Raw genomic sequence first — 18,714 nt, 5'->3', positions numbered from 1 at the left:
AAATTGTATTTGAGAGATCCCTTTTTTCATACTTCCTTAGATGCAGGGTTCATTATTTTGTAAGTTCCTTGAAATTCTTTACTCTGGAGATGCTGTTTGAATCTTCATTCGACCACACTTACCTGTTTCACTTTAGTTTTTTGCACTGTGAGTGGGAAAGGTGAGAGAAGCTGGGAAGGTTGTTTATTATTTAGTTTCTAAAAAGAATTAAAAAGAAAAAGTGTGTCGCTGAAAGGCAAAATTTAGAGCTTAGTAGTTCAAAAGATGCAAAAATATTCAATCTGGAGATCTAAATTTCACAATCACTAGATTGAATAAAGCATATATTAAACAGGAATGAAATCAGAGCTTGAATTTAAAGTGTCACAGAGAGAAAATTCTACCCAGAGTAACAACAAATTGGGTGGCTTTTATTAAGTTAGTGGGAACTCAGCATATAGTTTAAAATGTCTAATGTGGACCACTTAATTTTTCTTAACATATCCACTTAAATTTATTCACTTATATATTTTCCTATAAACGAAAAATGAATACTGCTTAAAATCAGTACTGAAAATAAAAATAAGACATTGTATGATTGCTATATAGCATTGATCAGCGAAATTCACTAGTGTGTTTTTCTCAGCGAATATGCTGTGTTCGCTGGTGACCTTGTTTGCTGAATATTTTCTGGAAAATTAGCCATGTGGCTAGCTTAGATTAACATGTTTTTCGCAGCACCCCATGATGCATCACAGAGCCGTGACAGCCATGCACAGACCTATCACAAATGCATTTTGTAAACATACATTTTTAGTAAATGCCTCATCAGTGGCACAGTGGTTTGCATTGCTGCCTCACAGCTTAGGTCACATTTTTGGCCACAATAAATGGTTCAGCTTAGTTTGTAGGTGTTTCCCTAGTCCTCAGGGCCAATTTAAAGACCATTGTGCCATTATACTGTAATCCAATAAAAACTAGTTCAGTTCCTCTTTTCCCATTGACTTCAGACACTTCTGTGATTTCGCTGAAACTCACAACAAGGCAAAGTCCCCAGGGTTTGCTCATTACTATTGCCATATGAATGAATGAATATCAAGATAAATCAGGATATCTTCATTTACACATAGTCTTTTGTAACAATACACTTTTCAAACAAGGTTTATCAGAAGGTCAGGTTTGTGATATTTCCAGTTGTGAGATTTGTTTGCAACAGCATGTTAAGAAGATGTTAGCTGGTTAATAGTACGTATAAGAAGTAATATTTGATCAGCATGTCAAATAAATTGAAATTTAGAAAGTCCCAAACACCTGATTCTCCAGTTTTCCAAATGACTCCCTCCTCTTTAGATTTTCCCAACTTTATGGCTATCATTGTGAAATCAAACTTGTTAATTTAAAATTATTCTTGTTATTTCAGAGTTCCTGTAGAGCATCCTTTGTTCTGTTGTATTAAAGCCACCTCACATAAGTGATTGGTCTTAACTATTGGTTATAGATCTGTGTTACTCCAGAATTAGCCATTCAATTAGCCATTCAATTAGTTTGTACATTCAGTAATTACTCCTAACTTTAAATTTCCCTCTTCTACTATTCAAATGTGTTTTGTGTATGCCTTAATTAAATTAGTTGCATTTTAGTTGTTATAATAATAAAAAGTGCCGTCTTGCATTAATAAAATTTGTTCACCAGAAACTAGTTGTTAATATGACATATAAAACAGGTTATAGCTACCATTAAGTAGGAGGATATATGTACAGGGAGTGCTAACAAGCTGTCTCAAAATATCAACAAAAAGGGCTTTAATTAAACTACAATAGAAATTAACACAAAAGAAGAGAAGAAGTAATATAAATAAGATCAAAATCATAACAGGCTACTAGAGGCGGGTTACCCAATGTACCAATCTGTACTCCTTGTTTGCCATTTTTAATAACATACATCTTCTTCTAAATTGGCTTTTATTACTCCTGCCAGTTGAGCCCAATGCCAAACTTGCTTCCCAACGCCATGCTGGCTAGCTGTGTGTCTGGAAGAAGCTTTTAAGCTTTGGCCTTTTACAACTTCTGGGGTCCCAGATGACATCACAGTCCCTGAGCTGCCAAGCTTACCTCCTAGTAGACTTCAGGTGCTCCTGTATTTCTACAGCACTATAAACACTGCCAAGCGAAAACCAGATAGACTGAGCTTCTCAGAGCCTCTTATGATCTTTAATATATTTAATAGTGTCTACATACTGCCTTCTTGTGGCTTTAAGTAAATAAACCAGATTAGCTGTCATTACCACATGATTAACATAAAATGCTATTCCATGCTGGTAGTTCCAACTACAGATCACAAATGCTGTGAGTACACTGTCGTACTTTAGATTACAAAATGACAAAAGCATTTCAAATAGTCATACATTCTGCGTGTTACTGTTTATCAAAGGAAATGGCGTCTTATCTATAGCATATTCACAATAAATAATCTCAGTAAACAATACATCCTGGATTAATTCACTTTAGTCTTCCCTAGCACATTACTTGTGAACATATTTCAGTTAGAAGATTACACTTTTTCTGAGTATAATTTTGTTTCATACAGCTTCATGCTATAGCTAATATATGAATTAATAAGCTAAAACTGTTGTTTTTTTTAAATCACTGCTGTAAAAATCTAATTATTTAGAATTAAAAAGAAACCAGCGATTTATATTTCACTATAAATAAGAAAAACTTAATCTCAAAAAGAAGACATTCTCTTTTGACTTCTTGTAAGTTTTTGTTGTAGCTTACAATTAACACCACCAGACAGAATTTGAATATGACAAATAAATGACAGGGTGTTGTGGAATTTAGCTAGAAGAAGAAAGGAATAAACTGTTTCTTTTCAGTAAAAAACTAGGTAATACACTCCTCTGCTAAATGCAGATTAAGGATGTACAACCAATGGCTCATATAGAGATATTTTACAATGAATATATTCACTTTAGAACAGGAGAAGGAGGAGGAGGAGGAGGAAAGATTAAAAGAAATCCCAAAGCTTTTAAGTAAGAATTAAAATAAAACCTCTCATTCTTACATGGCTATCATTTGCCTTTCTATAAGAAATTATTCTTCATGTGACTTTTGCTGTTAATTTGAATTCTGGAAAAATATGCCTTGTACAGTATACTCAACAATTTACATGTGGCTCATACTAGCACACTTTGTTTTTTCCAATTTTCTCAGATGGGAATCAGACAGATAATAATAATAATAATAATAATAATAATAATAATAAAAATAATTTAGTTGGAATCTCAGCCCAGCCTACTGCATTTGAGCTATTTTCACATTGTCTGTATGAGTTTTTCCTGTTTCTTAAGTTTTCTTCCCACGTCTTAAAAAAATACACGTTAGTTAACTACAAGCTGGCCTGGTATGGTTATTGGTGTGCCTGTAAATGTACCCTGTGTTGAACTGACATTACATTAGTTCATGACAGTGGGTGTAGCTAGAGTTTGTGCCACTAGGGGTGGGCCGGTGCTTCAATTTGCCACCCTCCAACATATCTAAATATGTTAACTTATCTAAATAGAAAATTAAAATGGCGTATAGAGAAAAATTAAAAAAACTTTTGCATAGATTTATTCATATATAGCGAAACAGCAATAATTTTTTACATATAATTATTTATAAGCATCAACTAGACAAGTGTATAGTATAGACGCACTGATAAGCCATGTTCAGATTATTAGTTTAATATAATTACTCTGCAAAGACCAGAACCAGTGTAGTGTACAAGTGATAGGTGGGGATGTTTTATGCGCAGAGCAAGAACGCATTCGGATTGATAACGAAATGAAATTATAAATTGTAAATTAGTTGTTTATCTTCCTAGAAATTATTATCAGTGTGATGTTTATGTTTATTTTTGTTATTGCCTCATAAATTTTAACTGCTGTGTCTAATGCTGTCACAGAAGGACAATCTGAAAATTGTTTTTGAAGCATCTGTGGATAAAAAATCAGAGAACTAGACTTTTTTCATTCATGAGTGATATTTTTCTGAACCCTGTTGCTTACACACGCCTTTTGGCCAATAATGCCGCCCCCAAAAATGTGCCGCCCGAGGCGAACCACCCTCTCCACCCGCCCCTAGCTACACCGCTGGTTCATGACACTGCTGAAATGGACTTTAGACCCAGAATTTAGCTTTTTTGTAAATGAATGTAAAGATGAAACATAGTGATCGGCTTCAAAACATACCAAATGTAATGGAACTTCCAACTATCCAGTGTCAGAAACTCGACACAGAGTCATGAAAAGGTTTGGGGCAGCCACCCGTATAATTGGTTTCCTGGCTGCAAAGTTGCGTAAATGAATACAGTACTGCTGTACACAAAACCAAGTCCAAAACAGAACTGAGGGAATAGGGAAAAGGTGCAGGCTTTTAAAGGGGAAGACAGGAAGTGAGATCATAGGGGTCGGGCTCATGAAGGTCTTCAGCCATTGGTTCAAGCCCGGACGTGACATCACAGGGGCCGGAGCCGGCAAGGTCTCCTTCCATAGGCTCGGTCCCGGAAGTGACGTCAAGAGAGCCAGGTGGAATCTCCCGTGAATGGTCTACAGGAAAGGGAGAAAAAGAGTCAGTGCACTCTGCCACATCCCGGTATGCCTTGGAACTGCCCTTACTCAAGCCCTTTAGTTGCCTCCCATGCGCACGTGTGTGACACCAGCTATTTGCTACTCTCATTTTGTAGCTGTTAATTTGTATCTTAGTCATCATGAAATATGTTTTATTCATTGATGATTGCCTGGCATAAATAATTTCTTGAGGTCATATTGAAGGGTCATCACTTTAAATTCTGCCTTGCAGGCTGAAGCCAGTTTCCTAAAATAACCACAGCTAGAGTAGACAGACTGATAGTGGAGCAGCTGTTTTGACTTGATTAAAGCTAAACAGTTGCTGAAAGGATTTGAAGCCATAGAATTATATTTAAAAAAAAACAAAAAGTACAAGGGACTAGCAGTACCTTAGGTATTAGCCCCAAAAATTGTGACATCACAGAGAAGTAACAAGAGACTACTATAGATAAAATGCACTGTAAGATGAAGCTTTCCCCTCAACGAATCCTTTTGATTCGCATATTTATACAGTAGATACACTGTAGGGCTGAGGATGTATTTTACAATTTCTTGGCTGAGAAAGAATATTTCCCTGTAACAAAAAACTGCACCCATAAGCAGGTTGCAAGGAATCCATGCTTGCCAATTGAGATGAACAGTGCTGCCCTTTTCATGGAACTTACAGGTCACATGCAAAATAAAGTTGTCTAAAATAGCAGGTCCACACCGTTTTTATGGCTTTTCTTTCAAGTAGTATTTAAACCCATCCCATGCAGAGTTTCAGTTGGTTGAGACCAGTGGTTCATTCCTGGGCACCCTATGTGTATTATCTGTAACTAGTTTTACAATCCATGAAATCTAAGTGATTTAATTTAATTCACTGGTCTTTTTCCCCCTTGTCTTCTTCTGCATCCACAGTATTGTGATTTCTAAATTTACAATACATTTGCAGATATTTGTATTTTTGCTATAGCTTTAAATGCTTGACTCTCTTTTGTTGTTTTTCTATTAGTTTGCTTTTTTCTGTGTAGTTTACTCTTATTTGTGTCCTAATAATGACAATTAGCAATGAGCAGAGCAGACATCCAGGCAGAGGACACTGAATGTTGAAAGGCTGTATCTACTTCAGCAAACTGACCCCCTAATGTGCTCATTAGTAGATAACGAACTAAAGAGCCAGAACTCCTGTAACACCAGAATAGAAATCATGATGATAATGAAAATCTTAAAACCCAAGTTTAAAAAAATCATTCACTTATCTGCATCTAACACACATAAATGCTTGGTGCATTCTAATAATAATTTTGCAAAATGAGTTTTGCACTTTCTGTGTTGACCCCAAAACACAGAAAGTGAGAAATAGCTGCTTGCTTAATTAGGTAGGGAGTCCAATTAATAGAACAAGTTGGTGAAAACAAAAGCATGTAGAAGTGCTAAAGCAAATTAAGTAGCTTTCTGAATGTGAGAGAAGCACACAAGTAAGTGTTGTTACTTTAGAAGAAGCAGGTAAACAAGTCACCTGAGATAACAGAGATAGAAAGAGACCATGACACCTGTTTATAAAAAGTAAAATACATTTGTATAGATTGTCTGACAATGGCTTTTCGATAAACAGTGCAATAATGTCAATTTACTTTTATTCATCTTTATTCATCTACTTTAATAAAATGTATAGTTTGATAAGTACATACTGTAATTCTGTGTTTTTAGTATTATTATATGAAATTCAGGAGAAGTGGTAATACTAGAACAGTCCCAGAAAAATTCTATTTCTTTCTCATAAGGGTTATGGTGGCAATGTGAAACACCAATCTTCTTGTTCCACATCAAGGCTCTGTCCTCCTGGGAAATCCTTGATCATCCTAAAGATATAATCCTTCCAGTGGGTCCCAGATCTTCTCTCTACAGTGCTGTGCAAGCCCAAACTAACTTCAACTGGAGCAGTAGCAACTTAACTCCATGACCTGAAGTATCTTAGTTCTACATCCTATGATTGATAGAAATCTACACAGCCCTATGGTGGAATGTCATTTCTGTCACATCTACCCATTAAATCCATGTAAATCACAACTAAAATGTATGTGACCTTATTTGTGGATAATGACTTACACTAACCAGTTGAAGTGGTCATCTCCACTAACTAGTAAGATGTCCATAGTATCACCCAATACATAAATGTCCCGATTTCATCCATGTTTTCAAAAATAGGTATTCAGATTATTTCAATTAAGGAAATTAGGGAACTACATCCCTTCAAATGCAGAGCACAAGTAACCTTTTTTTGTGGTGGGGGTTTTTGGGGACACCTTGACCTCTGACTTGGATCTAATGTTTCTCATTCTTTTTGGTCACATGGTGTGAAGTGCTCTGAATTCTTCTGGCAGGTTTGCCTAGGCTAACAGTTAGAAATTAGGTCTGGAGCTTGAATCCATACAGTTTTCCTTGTTTTTTACTGCCTAGGGTTAGCCTTTTCTTTTTGCCATTATAACCAAGCATTGAGGCTTCATCTTAAACCAAAAAAAATCATTTCAATTGCTTCTTATGAATACCACTTGAATATATTTTAATTAATATTGCTGTAATAGTTTGTTACTATTGGTGCTGTCTAATTGTATACTAATCCTTTCTTTGCAGAACATGAAAGAGAGAAACCAAAATCTCCTACAACCCCTCCATTGAAAGGTAAGCAAAACCTAACAGTGTTGAATCATATTTAATTTATGGCAACACAAGCAAACTGTCACAGTTCCTCAAATTCATGTAAGGGAAATCAGGATGTAAACAAGTCCAAATAAATTAAGTTACCGGAAGCAGTAAAGTGTAAATGAAGCATACTGAGACACTTGATGATGATGTGATATACAAAAAGCAGCTGGCAAATGTGATAGACTTTTTTTCAGAATAACAACTGATAGAGAAAACGACTCACTGTTGTAGTCACAGGAGTGTATAAACCAGGGGTGATTACAAGTAATGTTGTTGTATGGCAGAATATTTTCCATAGTTTAGCCTTGGCTAATATATAAGATTAATAGATACACATTTGCTTGGGCTGCACATAATAGCAAAAAGCTTTTCCAAAATTTTCTGATTTGGAGGATAAACCTTAGAGTGATGCATTAAGAAGCTTTGGAAAAGAAAGATTGTTTTGGTGATGTTTTATTCTGCAGCGTATTCCTCCAACCTGTCATGAGCTGAATGTAAATAAAATTGGATGCAGTCTTTTTTTACCTAGAGGAAAGAGTGTCTTCAGGAGATAATAAAGACATTAGTTACAAGACAATCTCAGCAAATTTCACAAAATGGAAATAACTAAAGGAATTTTACTGAGAATTTATAACTTATTAATGTAAAACAACAGTCTTAAACCTGCTTAATCACATTGAGCCTTACTGGGTTGGAAGGTCAGGATAATGCTGGATATGGCACGAAACACAAACACACAGGGTCACACAGGGCCAATGTACAGTCTTCAATTAGCCTAACATACACCTCTTTTGAGATGTAGAAGGGAACACATTACAGACAAAGGAGAACATGCAAACATCATAAAATATAGAGGCACAAAAGATGTACTAAGTATATTAAATCTGTGATGTACCACCACAAATCACTGTGCCACCCTAGTTAGCAGATATAGTATCTTCAGTTGCTCCAAACAGGGATACAAAAATAACCTTAAAATCAAACTTAATGTATTTTATTGTCCCGCGGTGGGTTGGCACCCTACTTGGTTCCTGCCTTGTGCCCTGTGTTGGCTGGGATTGGCTCCAGCAGACCCCTGTGACCCTGTGTTCGGATTTAGCGGGTTGGAAAATGGATGGATGGATGTATTTTATTGGCTTAATACAGTATGATAACTTTGATAAGTATGAAAGAACATGGTGGTTATGCAATAGAAAAGAAAATGACTTCTCAGTTTTAGTGTAAAATATGAAAAACAAGGTTAGAAGAGAAGAGCAAATAGTTTGAGCTACAAACTAAATTTAGAGTATGTGCAGAGTTGCAGGATGCAAATTAGGTGAAAGCCTTCAGTTAAAATAGTTCTTACTGGTAATCACTCAGACTTTAATATGATACGAAAATTGAATGCTCTAAATGCTGGCAATACTACTACTACCACACAGATTGAGCTTCCTGAGGTTGAATCTTACACTTGATTGTATTCTGTGTATATTTTGTACTTTCTCCATGTATCTCTCTGTGTAACAAATCCCCAGATTATTGTTTTTTATCCTTAATCTCAAGAACCTGTGTGTTGGGATTAATTAGAGTTTCCAAACTGGGATCCTGTAAGAGTGTGTGTGTGTGCGTTTGGGAGAGAGTGGGCTCTGTGATGGACCAGGTGCTCCATCCATGGTTGATTTTTGCCTTGCACCAGGTGCTTCTGAGATAATCTGCATTCTTCACCCTTAACATGTGATCCTTAAGTGGATTAAGTGAGTCTGATGGTGTCAAAGCATCTACTTGCCACAGACACTTGGGAAAATAATAAACATCTGGAGTCCCAGAGTCAAAATGAAAGTCTTACTGACTTTGGTTAAGTGGTCTTCAAGGACATTGCATGTTGCACATGTGCAGGTTTTATAATTTATGTTAGTTTTAAATTGATTACTTTTCTCTTGAAGCTCTTGTCATTTTTGACTATGTAATTAAACACTAGTGTCTTTGTGTGTGTGAGTGTCTGTATCCAGTCCCTCCAAGCAATCTGATTGGACAGTTTGGCTTTGGTCTGGTTAGTCTGATTGACATTGGTGGATCAGTGGTTACAGATGATAATATGATACATTAGGTGCGAAGTTCAGTTTCTGATTGTGAATGTTTTTTTTTTTTTACAAAAAAAAAGTTAAAATTGGGCATTTGAGCAAATAATGTAGAGTGCAATACTGGGATGCAAAATACTGAGATACTAGGAGGTACAAGAGGGCAAGATATCTCAAACGTTTTTAAATTTATTCTGTTACCTAAAGTTGATAGTTATTGCTATCTATCGGTATCAATATATATATATCTATATATATCTATATATATATATATATATATATATATATATATATATATATATATATATATATATATATATATATATATATCTATATATATATATATACACAGTATGGTTAGTAATGATATTATAATATATATATAGTTCTGGGGTCCCAGAACTCAATTTTGGCATTGGTTTTTGAATTACCATATATACTCGAGTATAAGCTGACCCGAATATAAGCCAAGGTGCCTAATTTTACCTATAAAAACTGGAAAAACTTATTGACTCGAGTATAAGCCTATGGTGGGAAATGCAACAGCTACTGGTAAGTTTCAATAATCAAAATAAATACCAATAAAATTACCGTTCATTAATTGAGGCATCAGTAGGTTAAATGTTTTTGAGTATTTATTTCAAAGAAAAACATTAAAACTAGCTATGTAAGCGGAGAAGAGGGTCAACAAAAACAATATGGTATCTCTCGCTCGCTCACTCTCACGTGCGTGTGTGTGTGTGTCTCTCTCTCTTGCGCGCGCACGTGTGTGTGTGTCTCTCTCTCTCACGCTCTCTCTCTCTCTCTCGCTCGCTGCACAGGGAGAGACTGAACACATGCGGAAATCATCGCCATGCACAAACCAAAAGGGAAACTGGCTTGTTCGTATACCGGGGGGCTGCAGGACCTAACTCAAATATAACCCGAGGGTGACGTTTTTCAGCACATTTTGGGTGCTGAAAAACTCGGCTTATATTCAAGTATATACGGTAGACATCTTCTTCTAATGGTTTTATGGGGGTTTTTTATGTTTTATTTTTTTTCACCTTTCTTATGCTCCTTCTTTGTTTTCCAGGACACTGCCATTTCATGCATTAATTGGTAGAATATTGCTTTGCAACAACATTTGGAGGTGTGCATGTTCACATTATCACTACAGCAGAATAAAATGGTCAGCGCCATTACGCTTTCTGATCATCTTAGTTTGCTGATTAATCATAAGAAATCTCTACATGTGGTGGTTAATATTCATAATTAATGTTAGACACATTATTTTTGGCTTTTACTTTTAGTTTAAGTTTAGTTTTGATGAAAGTTTGAACATATTCTTGATATTGGAGGCCTTTCTGGTTTCTTGGCAATTCTTCTCTTAGTCATCTCCATTATTTCAAGTTGCCCTTCTTTTTTTTGGAAAACATAACGGCAGGCTATTGTCTTATGAAGGCCTGCACATTTACTGCAGTGCATGCTAATTGTTTTATGAAAATATGTCATCATTAAGGTTATTGCTCCTCATCTATCTGACAATATTTTTCAGCAGGAGGATTCAAAGTATCAATAATGACAGGCTACAAAGAAGCAAACAAATAATAAAGGATATTACAGACTGCCAAAGTTTTAAAATAGAAACATACACGAAAGATTATAAACTACATCTGTTGTTCCATCTGTAGTATGCACTATTATTAGCATTCAGCCTTGATTAAAATATGGATACCAATTGGGCATTTTTTGAAACTGACAGTTGGAGTTTTCCAGACTTTATGTTCCCTATTGCTAAGATCCCCACCTTGTTTATCCTGGAAACTTTAAGAGGGCCTGACTCTTATAATTTAGTGCACATTCTGGACTAAAGGCTTTCATTAGCAAAGGTGCTGAAAGTCAATTATACAGTATATTAGAAAGACTATTTTTAAAACGGATGCAGTAGTTTGAAAATGAAATGATTTCAACAGAAAAGCAGAAGTTATTTGCCTATCCTCCCTAATGAGAGGGTGCACATCCTAATGCTATGTGATTAATTTTGACACAAGAATTTTATTTTTTAAAAGCAGAAAAGACCGTGCTCATTACAGAAAATCTGAAACAAAGAAAGCCAGAAAGTGTTTACTGCAGGAACTCGGACGTTTTTGATATTCTATCATTTCCAACCTGTGCATTATCAGCTAGTAAAATAAAATTTAAATTAATTTAATACTGGTACAGTTGTTGAGAGCATTTTAAGCATTTCTATCTCCAAAGATATTTTTTGGCACAAAATGTGGCTGACTCACATTTTCTGTAAAGGAACATAAGTTGTTGTGAAACTCACTAATTTAAAATGGCAGGCCGTTGACATCCTGTCAGAAAAGTGTAAATGCAACATAACGTAGCTCTAAGCAGCACTTTGAACTGTCACATCAGTCTGAAGCATAATTACAACAATAGCTAAAATAACTTACGAGAAGTAGCTAACCAGGTTTAACTGTCAAGATTTTTGTGTAATTTATTATTCTTGGCATAATTTATATAATTTCTTAAAACCTTAATTTAGAGTATTGTATAATAATCACTAAAAATCAATACAAATAAGTAATAAATACTCACATCTACCAATTTTAATTAGAAAATCATATCTTTGACCAGAGGCCATCTGAAAATATTCACCACACGCATCCTATATCTTTGTGATAAGAAGGATCCAGAAGGGACCTGGGTTCAATGACACTGCTGTCTTTGCTTACCTTTACATCAACAGGGAAAAATCTGTTTTAACATGATAAGGGAGCTGTGGATGAAAGTGCTATTCTCAGTTTGTGCCTGTCCCCATTTGCCTTCTTATATTCACTTGGAACCTTTATTATCAGCAGTGCGTGTCTAGTCATTTCATTTTGATAATCACACTTGAGATTATTATTTTGTCAGACTTTTTTGCTTTTGACTTTCTGTCAAATGACAGGGCTATAATTGTTAATACACATGACATGTTTAAATTGCAGCGAAAGATATGGCTGCATTCACTCAGTCCATCAACATACAGTCTACCTTAAGCAGTGCCCCACAGGGCACTTTTTATGCCACCCACATAGACCCTAATGCTATGATGTCTGCTTCTTCATTGTATAGTTTTTATTAGATTAGATTAGATAAACTGTATTAATCCTAAGAGGAAATTTAGATGCATACAGCAGCAGAAATATAAAAAACAAAGATACAAACTCACAGGACAAATAATACAATCAATCAATAGATAGATAAATAAATGTATATTGTGTAGAAGTTGCAAAATTCATTTTGCATTTAAGTTTAGGATGTTGGAAGGAAGCATTGAATTGCCGGATAGCAGTTGGCAGAAAAGTTCCTCAGAGATGCTTCTTAGAACACTGTGGTGGAATGAGCCTGTGGCTAGAAGTGCTCCAAGACAGCCACCTCCTGGAGGGGATTTTTCATGATGGCATCCAATTTTGCCATCATTCTCTTTTCCACAATGGGTAAACTGGCTTTTTGCTTTTTGTACTTTTAATAAACTATTCTAAACACAAATAAATCCAACTATATAATTTTATGTCAGTGGGGACAATTATCAATTTTCACTTTCCTTATGTCATCGGGCCTGTAAATAATTCCCCTGATCACTGATGAGAAATTGGCATGCACTGGTGCTATGAGGTTTGTCAATTCCTGTCTGCAAGGTTCAGTGTGGGTTTAAGGTGCTTTTGTTGTTATTTATATAATTTCTCAGCATTTGGTTCATAAACATTAATTTAATTTACCATTCATTTGCATTCTTTCCTATTTGTTGTCTTGTAATTTGATTGTCACTCACTTCCAAATTATTGTACCAGTCGCTAAGTACACAGTTAATTTTGACTAGCAAGTGCTCTGCATGCTTCAGCTAACTTACTGTACATAAGGATGGAAGTTAAACACATTACTGATCTGAATTATTTTCTACCAGTAACGGAGCACTGCATGATAACGTGCAGTGAATACACTTGACTTGAGCATTCATAGTTTTCATCCTCTTTCTTTGTACGTTTATCATTCGTTTGCTCAGAGGTTGATGTGCTTGCTGCTTCCTGAGCAGCTCTTCTTTTCTCCACCCTAGTGGCCTGCTTCTTCTCTCCCTTCGTTTGCATCTTTTCACGTTAAAGCTGATTAAGTCAGTGTCTGTGTTGAAATTACTTAGTACATTTTCCTTAATTTTTCACTTAAGCTGGCACTTAAGTCTTCAATCTGCCTCAAGAATGATTTAAGATATGAAGAGGTAGGGGAAGTGATGGCATAAGGAGGGAGGGATGAGAACGGCACCTGTATGCGTGCGCCGCTCGGCAGCCCTGCAGGCCGCTGCCGAGAGTTGATTCTAAAATAAAGTAAAATAAAAATAAAAAGAGGAATAACCTTGGAGGTCAATCATCACCCTGAAACAGATAGTAGACGTCACGTTGTATACAGTATGTGTACCAAACTTCAAGTCAATAGTTCAAATGGTTTGCGAGCTACAGGTGATTTAAAATTCTGGACAGACAAACGAACAGCCACAGTAGTGTATTATACTGTATATAAAGGTGGAAAGGACTATTTTCAGCTCCCTCACTATTAAAATAATGATGTAATTTCTGGTTTATAACTTTGGTTGGTTTCTGTCTCTGAGTTTCGATTTTATTGTCTTTAGTGTTTAAAGTCCTATCAAATGACCTTTGTCTGTTTAATAACTGTGATTCTGGTTTGCATCTCTGTTATTTTTACAGTTTTGCTCATCTGTTCTACGGATAGATTTTGCTCAAAAAGTCTGTAGTCAGTTCATCATACAGCACAGCTCAGTTTTGTGTGTAAAACAATGGCACAAAGTAGGTAGTGCATAGTGAGCAGTTGCACCAGCGCTGGTGGGCTCACAGAGACTGCATGGCTATTGTTTCACAAGGCTTTATTATTAACATGCTTGCCTGCTTTAAACTGTAATGAGAAGGTCAATGGTGTTATTATTCCCATGACTTCATAAAGCTTAATTATGATTTTTGAGCTTTTATGTATCTTAAATACTTAAGGTATCTCACTAATGGTGTTCATTTTTTAATTTAATTTCCCATAAGGGTGTATTGATTTGTCTCTTTTGCACTCTGTTTTATTGTGGAAAAGGCATTTGGTGAGCACCTTTCCATAAAACATAAGTCCCCTTTTGAATACACAGATTCTTTTTCTATATACTACAGTTATATGTTGCACCTCTGTTGCTATTCATGTTTGTCTGTTATCAGCCTTTTCAGATAAACAGTTCACAGTTGTAATGCATTTGCATTCGGTATATTCCACTACCTTAAGACTTCACCCAGGGGTCACTGTCACTGTAGCTTATTTCTTACATCCATTGGCCTAGCTGAGAAAAGGACTAATTTTCCCAGATCCCAGCAGAAGGCTTTGAATAAAACGTACAAGCAGGAAAGTAGGCTTAATAAATTAAAGTTTTTTAAATATTAAAGCTAATGCCATATACAAAAACAAAAAAAATGTGGCTTTCTAAACCATTCAACCTGAAAGTGCAAGATCTATAGTTTCAGGCAGCAGATAAACTTGTAGTTACATTCAACTCTCTCTGGTCAGCTGTGTGTGTGTGCTTTGGTGTGTTCTCTCTTTCTCTGTATGTTCTAAGTATGCTCTTTATCTGGTTTGCTCTCTCCCAGCTCATCTGGTGACTTTATGTTGTCCTTTTATCATTGGGTCTCATAATGATAAGGATAAGGAAGGGTTCATGTGTCAAAAGTCTCCAGAAAAGACTTCTTGTAGTTTATATATCTCTGTCTCCAAATAAGGAACTCATATAACTAAACGCATGCTTCTGACATCACAGATCAGATATCAAAACATAGTACATGTTCAAGATTGGTGCTCTTAAACCACGTCAGAAATAGTAGTTTTGCACTCAGAAGGTGTGGAGGGTGCTAGCATTTGTATGCAATCAGTTAAAAATAAATCAATGTCTTCAGCCACCAACCACCAAAAACTGCACATCCTGAATCAGTACTTAACAGGAGTTCCCAAAAATGTAAGGGGTGCGAGGAAACATTTGTAACAACATTCCTAAAAACTCTGAACTGACAGTTGTTCATAGTCTTTTTACACATTTCACTTGCGGTACCCGGCTGGGGTTCATGAGTATCAGAGTATCAGGATTAAACTAAAATAAAGCTATGAGAAAGCCATGTTAAAATAATGTGTTTTTAGCAGTTTTTTATATGCTCCACTGTATTAGCCTGGTGAATTTCTATTGGTAAGCTGTTCCAGATTTTAGATGCATAACAGTAGAGGGCTGCCTCACCTCACCACTTCTTTTAAGTTTAGTTCTTGGAATTATAAGCAGACACTCTTTTGAAGATCTAAGGTTACAATTTGGAGTGTAAGGTGAAAGACATTCTGAAATATAGGATGGAGCGACATTATTTAAGGCTTTGTAAACCATAAGCAGTATTTTAAAGTCAATTCTAAATTACTCAGGTAACCAATGTAGTGACATCAAAACTGGAGAAATGTGTTCAGATGTTCTTTTTCTAGTTAAGATTCTAGCAGCTGCATTCATCACTAGTTGCAATTGATTGATGTTACAGTAATCTAGCCGACTGAAAACAAAAGTGTGAACTAATTTCTCAGCATCTTGCAATGTTATAAGAGGTCTAACTTTTGCTATATTTCTTAAGTGAATAAATGCTGTCCTAGTGATCTGATTAATGATGTGATTTCAAATTCAGGTCAGAGTCAATAGTTACCCCTAAATTCTTTACCTCCATCTTGACTTTTAATCCTAATGGATCAAGTTTATTTCTAATACCCTCACTATATCCATTTTTTCCAATCACTAAGAATTTCGATTTCTCCTTATTTACGTTGAGAAAATTACTACTCATCCATTCAGAAATACAAGTAAGACATTGTGTCAGTGTGCCAGACGGTATTGATAAATACAGTTGTGTGTCATCAGCATAGCTGTGGTAGCTCACGTTATGCCCCGTGATAATCTGACCTAATGGAAGCAAGTAAATCGAAAAGAGCAACAGACCCAGGATAGATCCTTGTGGAACACCATATAGAATATCATGTGTCTTTGAATTATAATTACCACAACTAACAAAGAATTTTCTATCTGCCAGGTAGGACTCAAACCAATTTAAGACACTGCCAGAGAGGCTCACCCATTGACTAAGGCGATTCTAAGAATATTGTGATCAATGCGGCACTCAGATCTAAGAGGATGAGAACAGATAAACAGCCTATGTCTACATTTATCCGCAAGTCATTTACTGCTTTAATAAGTGCAGTTTCTGTACTGTGATTTGTTCTAAAACCCGACTGAAACTTATCAAGAATAGCATGTTTATTGAGGTGGTCACTTAGCTGCATAATGACTGCCTTCTCTAGAATTTTACTTAAAAAGGCAGGATAGAAATAGTTCTAAAATTTTCAAAAGCAGAGGAGTCAAGATTATTTTTCTTGAACAGGGGTTTAACTACAGCAGTCTTAAGACAGTCTGGGAAGACCCCCGTATCTAATGACGAGTTTACTATGTCAAGAATACTATCAAGTAGCACGCCAGATACTTCTTTGAAAAAACTTGTTGGTTTTGGGTCAAGGACGCAGGTGGAGAGTCTCAGTTGAGACATTATATTATATAAATCAGGTAAATCTATCCTGGTGAAAGAATTTAATTTGTTAAAGCCTCCAGACCAACCAACTCAATAATGTGTCTCTCTTTTCTAATTTTATTCACTATTAATATTGTGTAGACAGACATGCCTTTATTAATTTTTTACACTATTTTTACCACTATGGAATGAATTTTATTTAGCATGTTATTATTTTTTTTACAATAATGTATACAATGATTTAGCAGGAATCCTTTAAAAAACATTATGTATGCAGTATTAATTAAATTCATAAAGAACAGATTAACATTCATCCATTCATTTTCAAACCATTATAAGTTAGTTTAAGATCTTGAGGGAACAGGCAGCATTGGGCACAACCGATGAATGGATCACCAACCTATCACTGGACACATTCTCGCCTTTACCTACTGTACATTAAATATGGGAAATCCTTTAAAAGTCATCTGGAATTTCTCTATAAAGCATACATTTCCAGTTTCAGTCAGTCATGAAATTAAGCCTGAGATAAAATTTTTGTTTTTTCTATAAAACTGTCTTATATGTAATACAGATATTAGGGACTTAAATTAATATATATTAATTTAATATGTATTAATTTATTTAATTTACAGTTTCGTGTAAAGATTATAATAGCAGTACTAACAGCAATACTTATTCTTAATTTGCATGTTGAGCCAACATGCAACACATTGACTTTCTCATGCACTATGATAAAAAGGAATACATAGCTTCACTTTATTTAATAAAAACACAAATCAGCTACCTTGTGTACTCGTTATTCTGTTTCCATACAACTCATTCAGTTTTGCTCCCGATACCTAAAACTTTTTAGAGAATAACCCTGAAAAAATCTTGAGTGTTGTTGGCTTGTCATTGAGGTCAAGTCCGTAACGAGTGTGCCCACACTAATGACAAAGGTTTTGAACTATAAACACAGAGGTTAAAGGTTCAGTCTCTACCACACACACACACACACACACACACACCCACACACTATGTGATCCACCTGACAGTGCTCCCAAAGTAGATGTATTTGAGCAGTGTGCCCCTATGATTAATAATAAGCTAATTACGGGTACATGAACCTCATTTCCTCATCAAACAGCAGGTTGATTTGGCAAAATCCAGATTATTTATTCATGCCAGTTCTATGGCTATTCCAGGTGCTACAAAACACTTTTTGCCATACAGGCTGCAATCAGCAATTGGGATATGCTTATTTCTCATTAGGCAAATGTTTAAACACAATATGATACATATAACAAAATGGAAATATAACTACTAACCTATTGTCATTTCTTCTGATATTCCTTTCCACATTTTTAGTATTGTTTATTCATTTTTACTTACTGATATTTTTATATTAGGTATATTTTAGGGTCACATATGATTTTGTTTCTAACATTCCAGTAGGGGGCACATACTGTCTACTTTTTGGATTGTGACAGGTTGCACACCATAAAATGTACCCTGAAAACTTCCCATGTTTAATGTTTAAAGCTATTGTTGGTGACTGGTGTTACTGCAGTTTATAAAAGCAAGAGCAATTATATACAGAGAAATATAATAATGGCTCCAACAGTTACCAAACAATGAGGTAATTGTTAGAATATATTTAGAACAGAGAAAAAAAAATGGATTGTGACATAAGTGAGACTGCAGTCACCTTACAATGTGTGCTAGATCTTTTCATTTGATCATATAAACCTTTTAATTCTGGATTAACTGAGGTCTTGAAATTTGT

At 35.5% G+C, this 18,714-nt stretch overlaps 1 protein-coding gene across 1 annotated transcript in view; it reads left to right on the top strand.

Annotated features, from left to right (window-relative positions):
- The window catches only part of trdn (triadin), a 456,738-nt gene that overhangs the window by 351,927 nt on the left and 86,097 nt on the right, over window positions 1-18,714 (top strand). The window contains exon 41 of the mRNA XM_051924220.1: window positions 7,205-7,252. Within this exon, the coding sequence (XP_051780180.1) occupies window positions 7,205-7,252 (48 nt within the window). The remainder of the gene's footprint in view (window positions 1-7,204; window positions 7,253-18,714) is intronic.

Source organism: Erpetoichthys calabaricus, chromosome 3 (genome assembly GCF_900747795.2).
Source record: "Erpetoichthys calabaricus chromosome 3, fErpCal1.3, whole genome shotgun sequence".
Classification (NCBI taxonomy): Eukaryota; Metazoa; Chordata; class Cladistia; order Polypteriformes; family Polypteridae; genus Erpetoichthys; species Erpetoichthys calabaricus.
The sequence above is the reverse complement of the archived record's forward strand: the minus strand, read 5'-3'. Positions and strand labels throughout refer to the sequence as shown.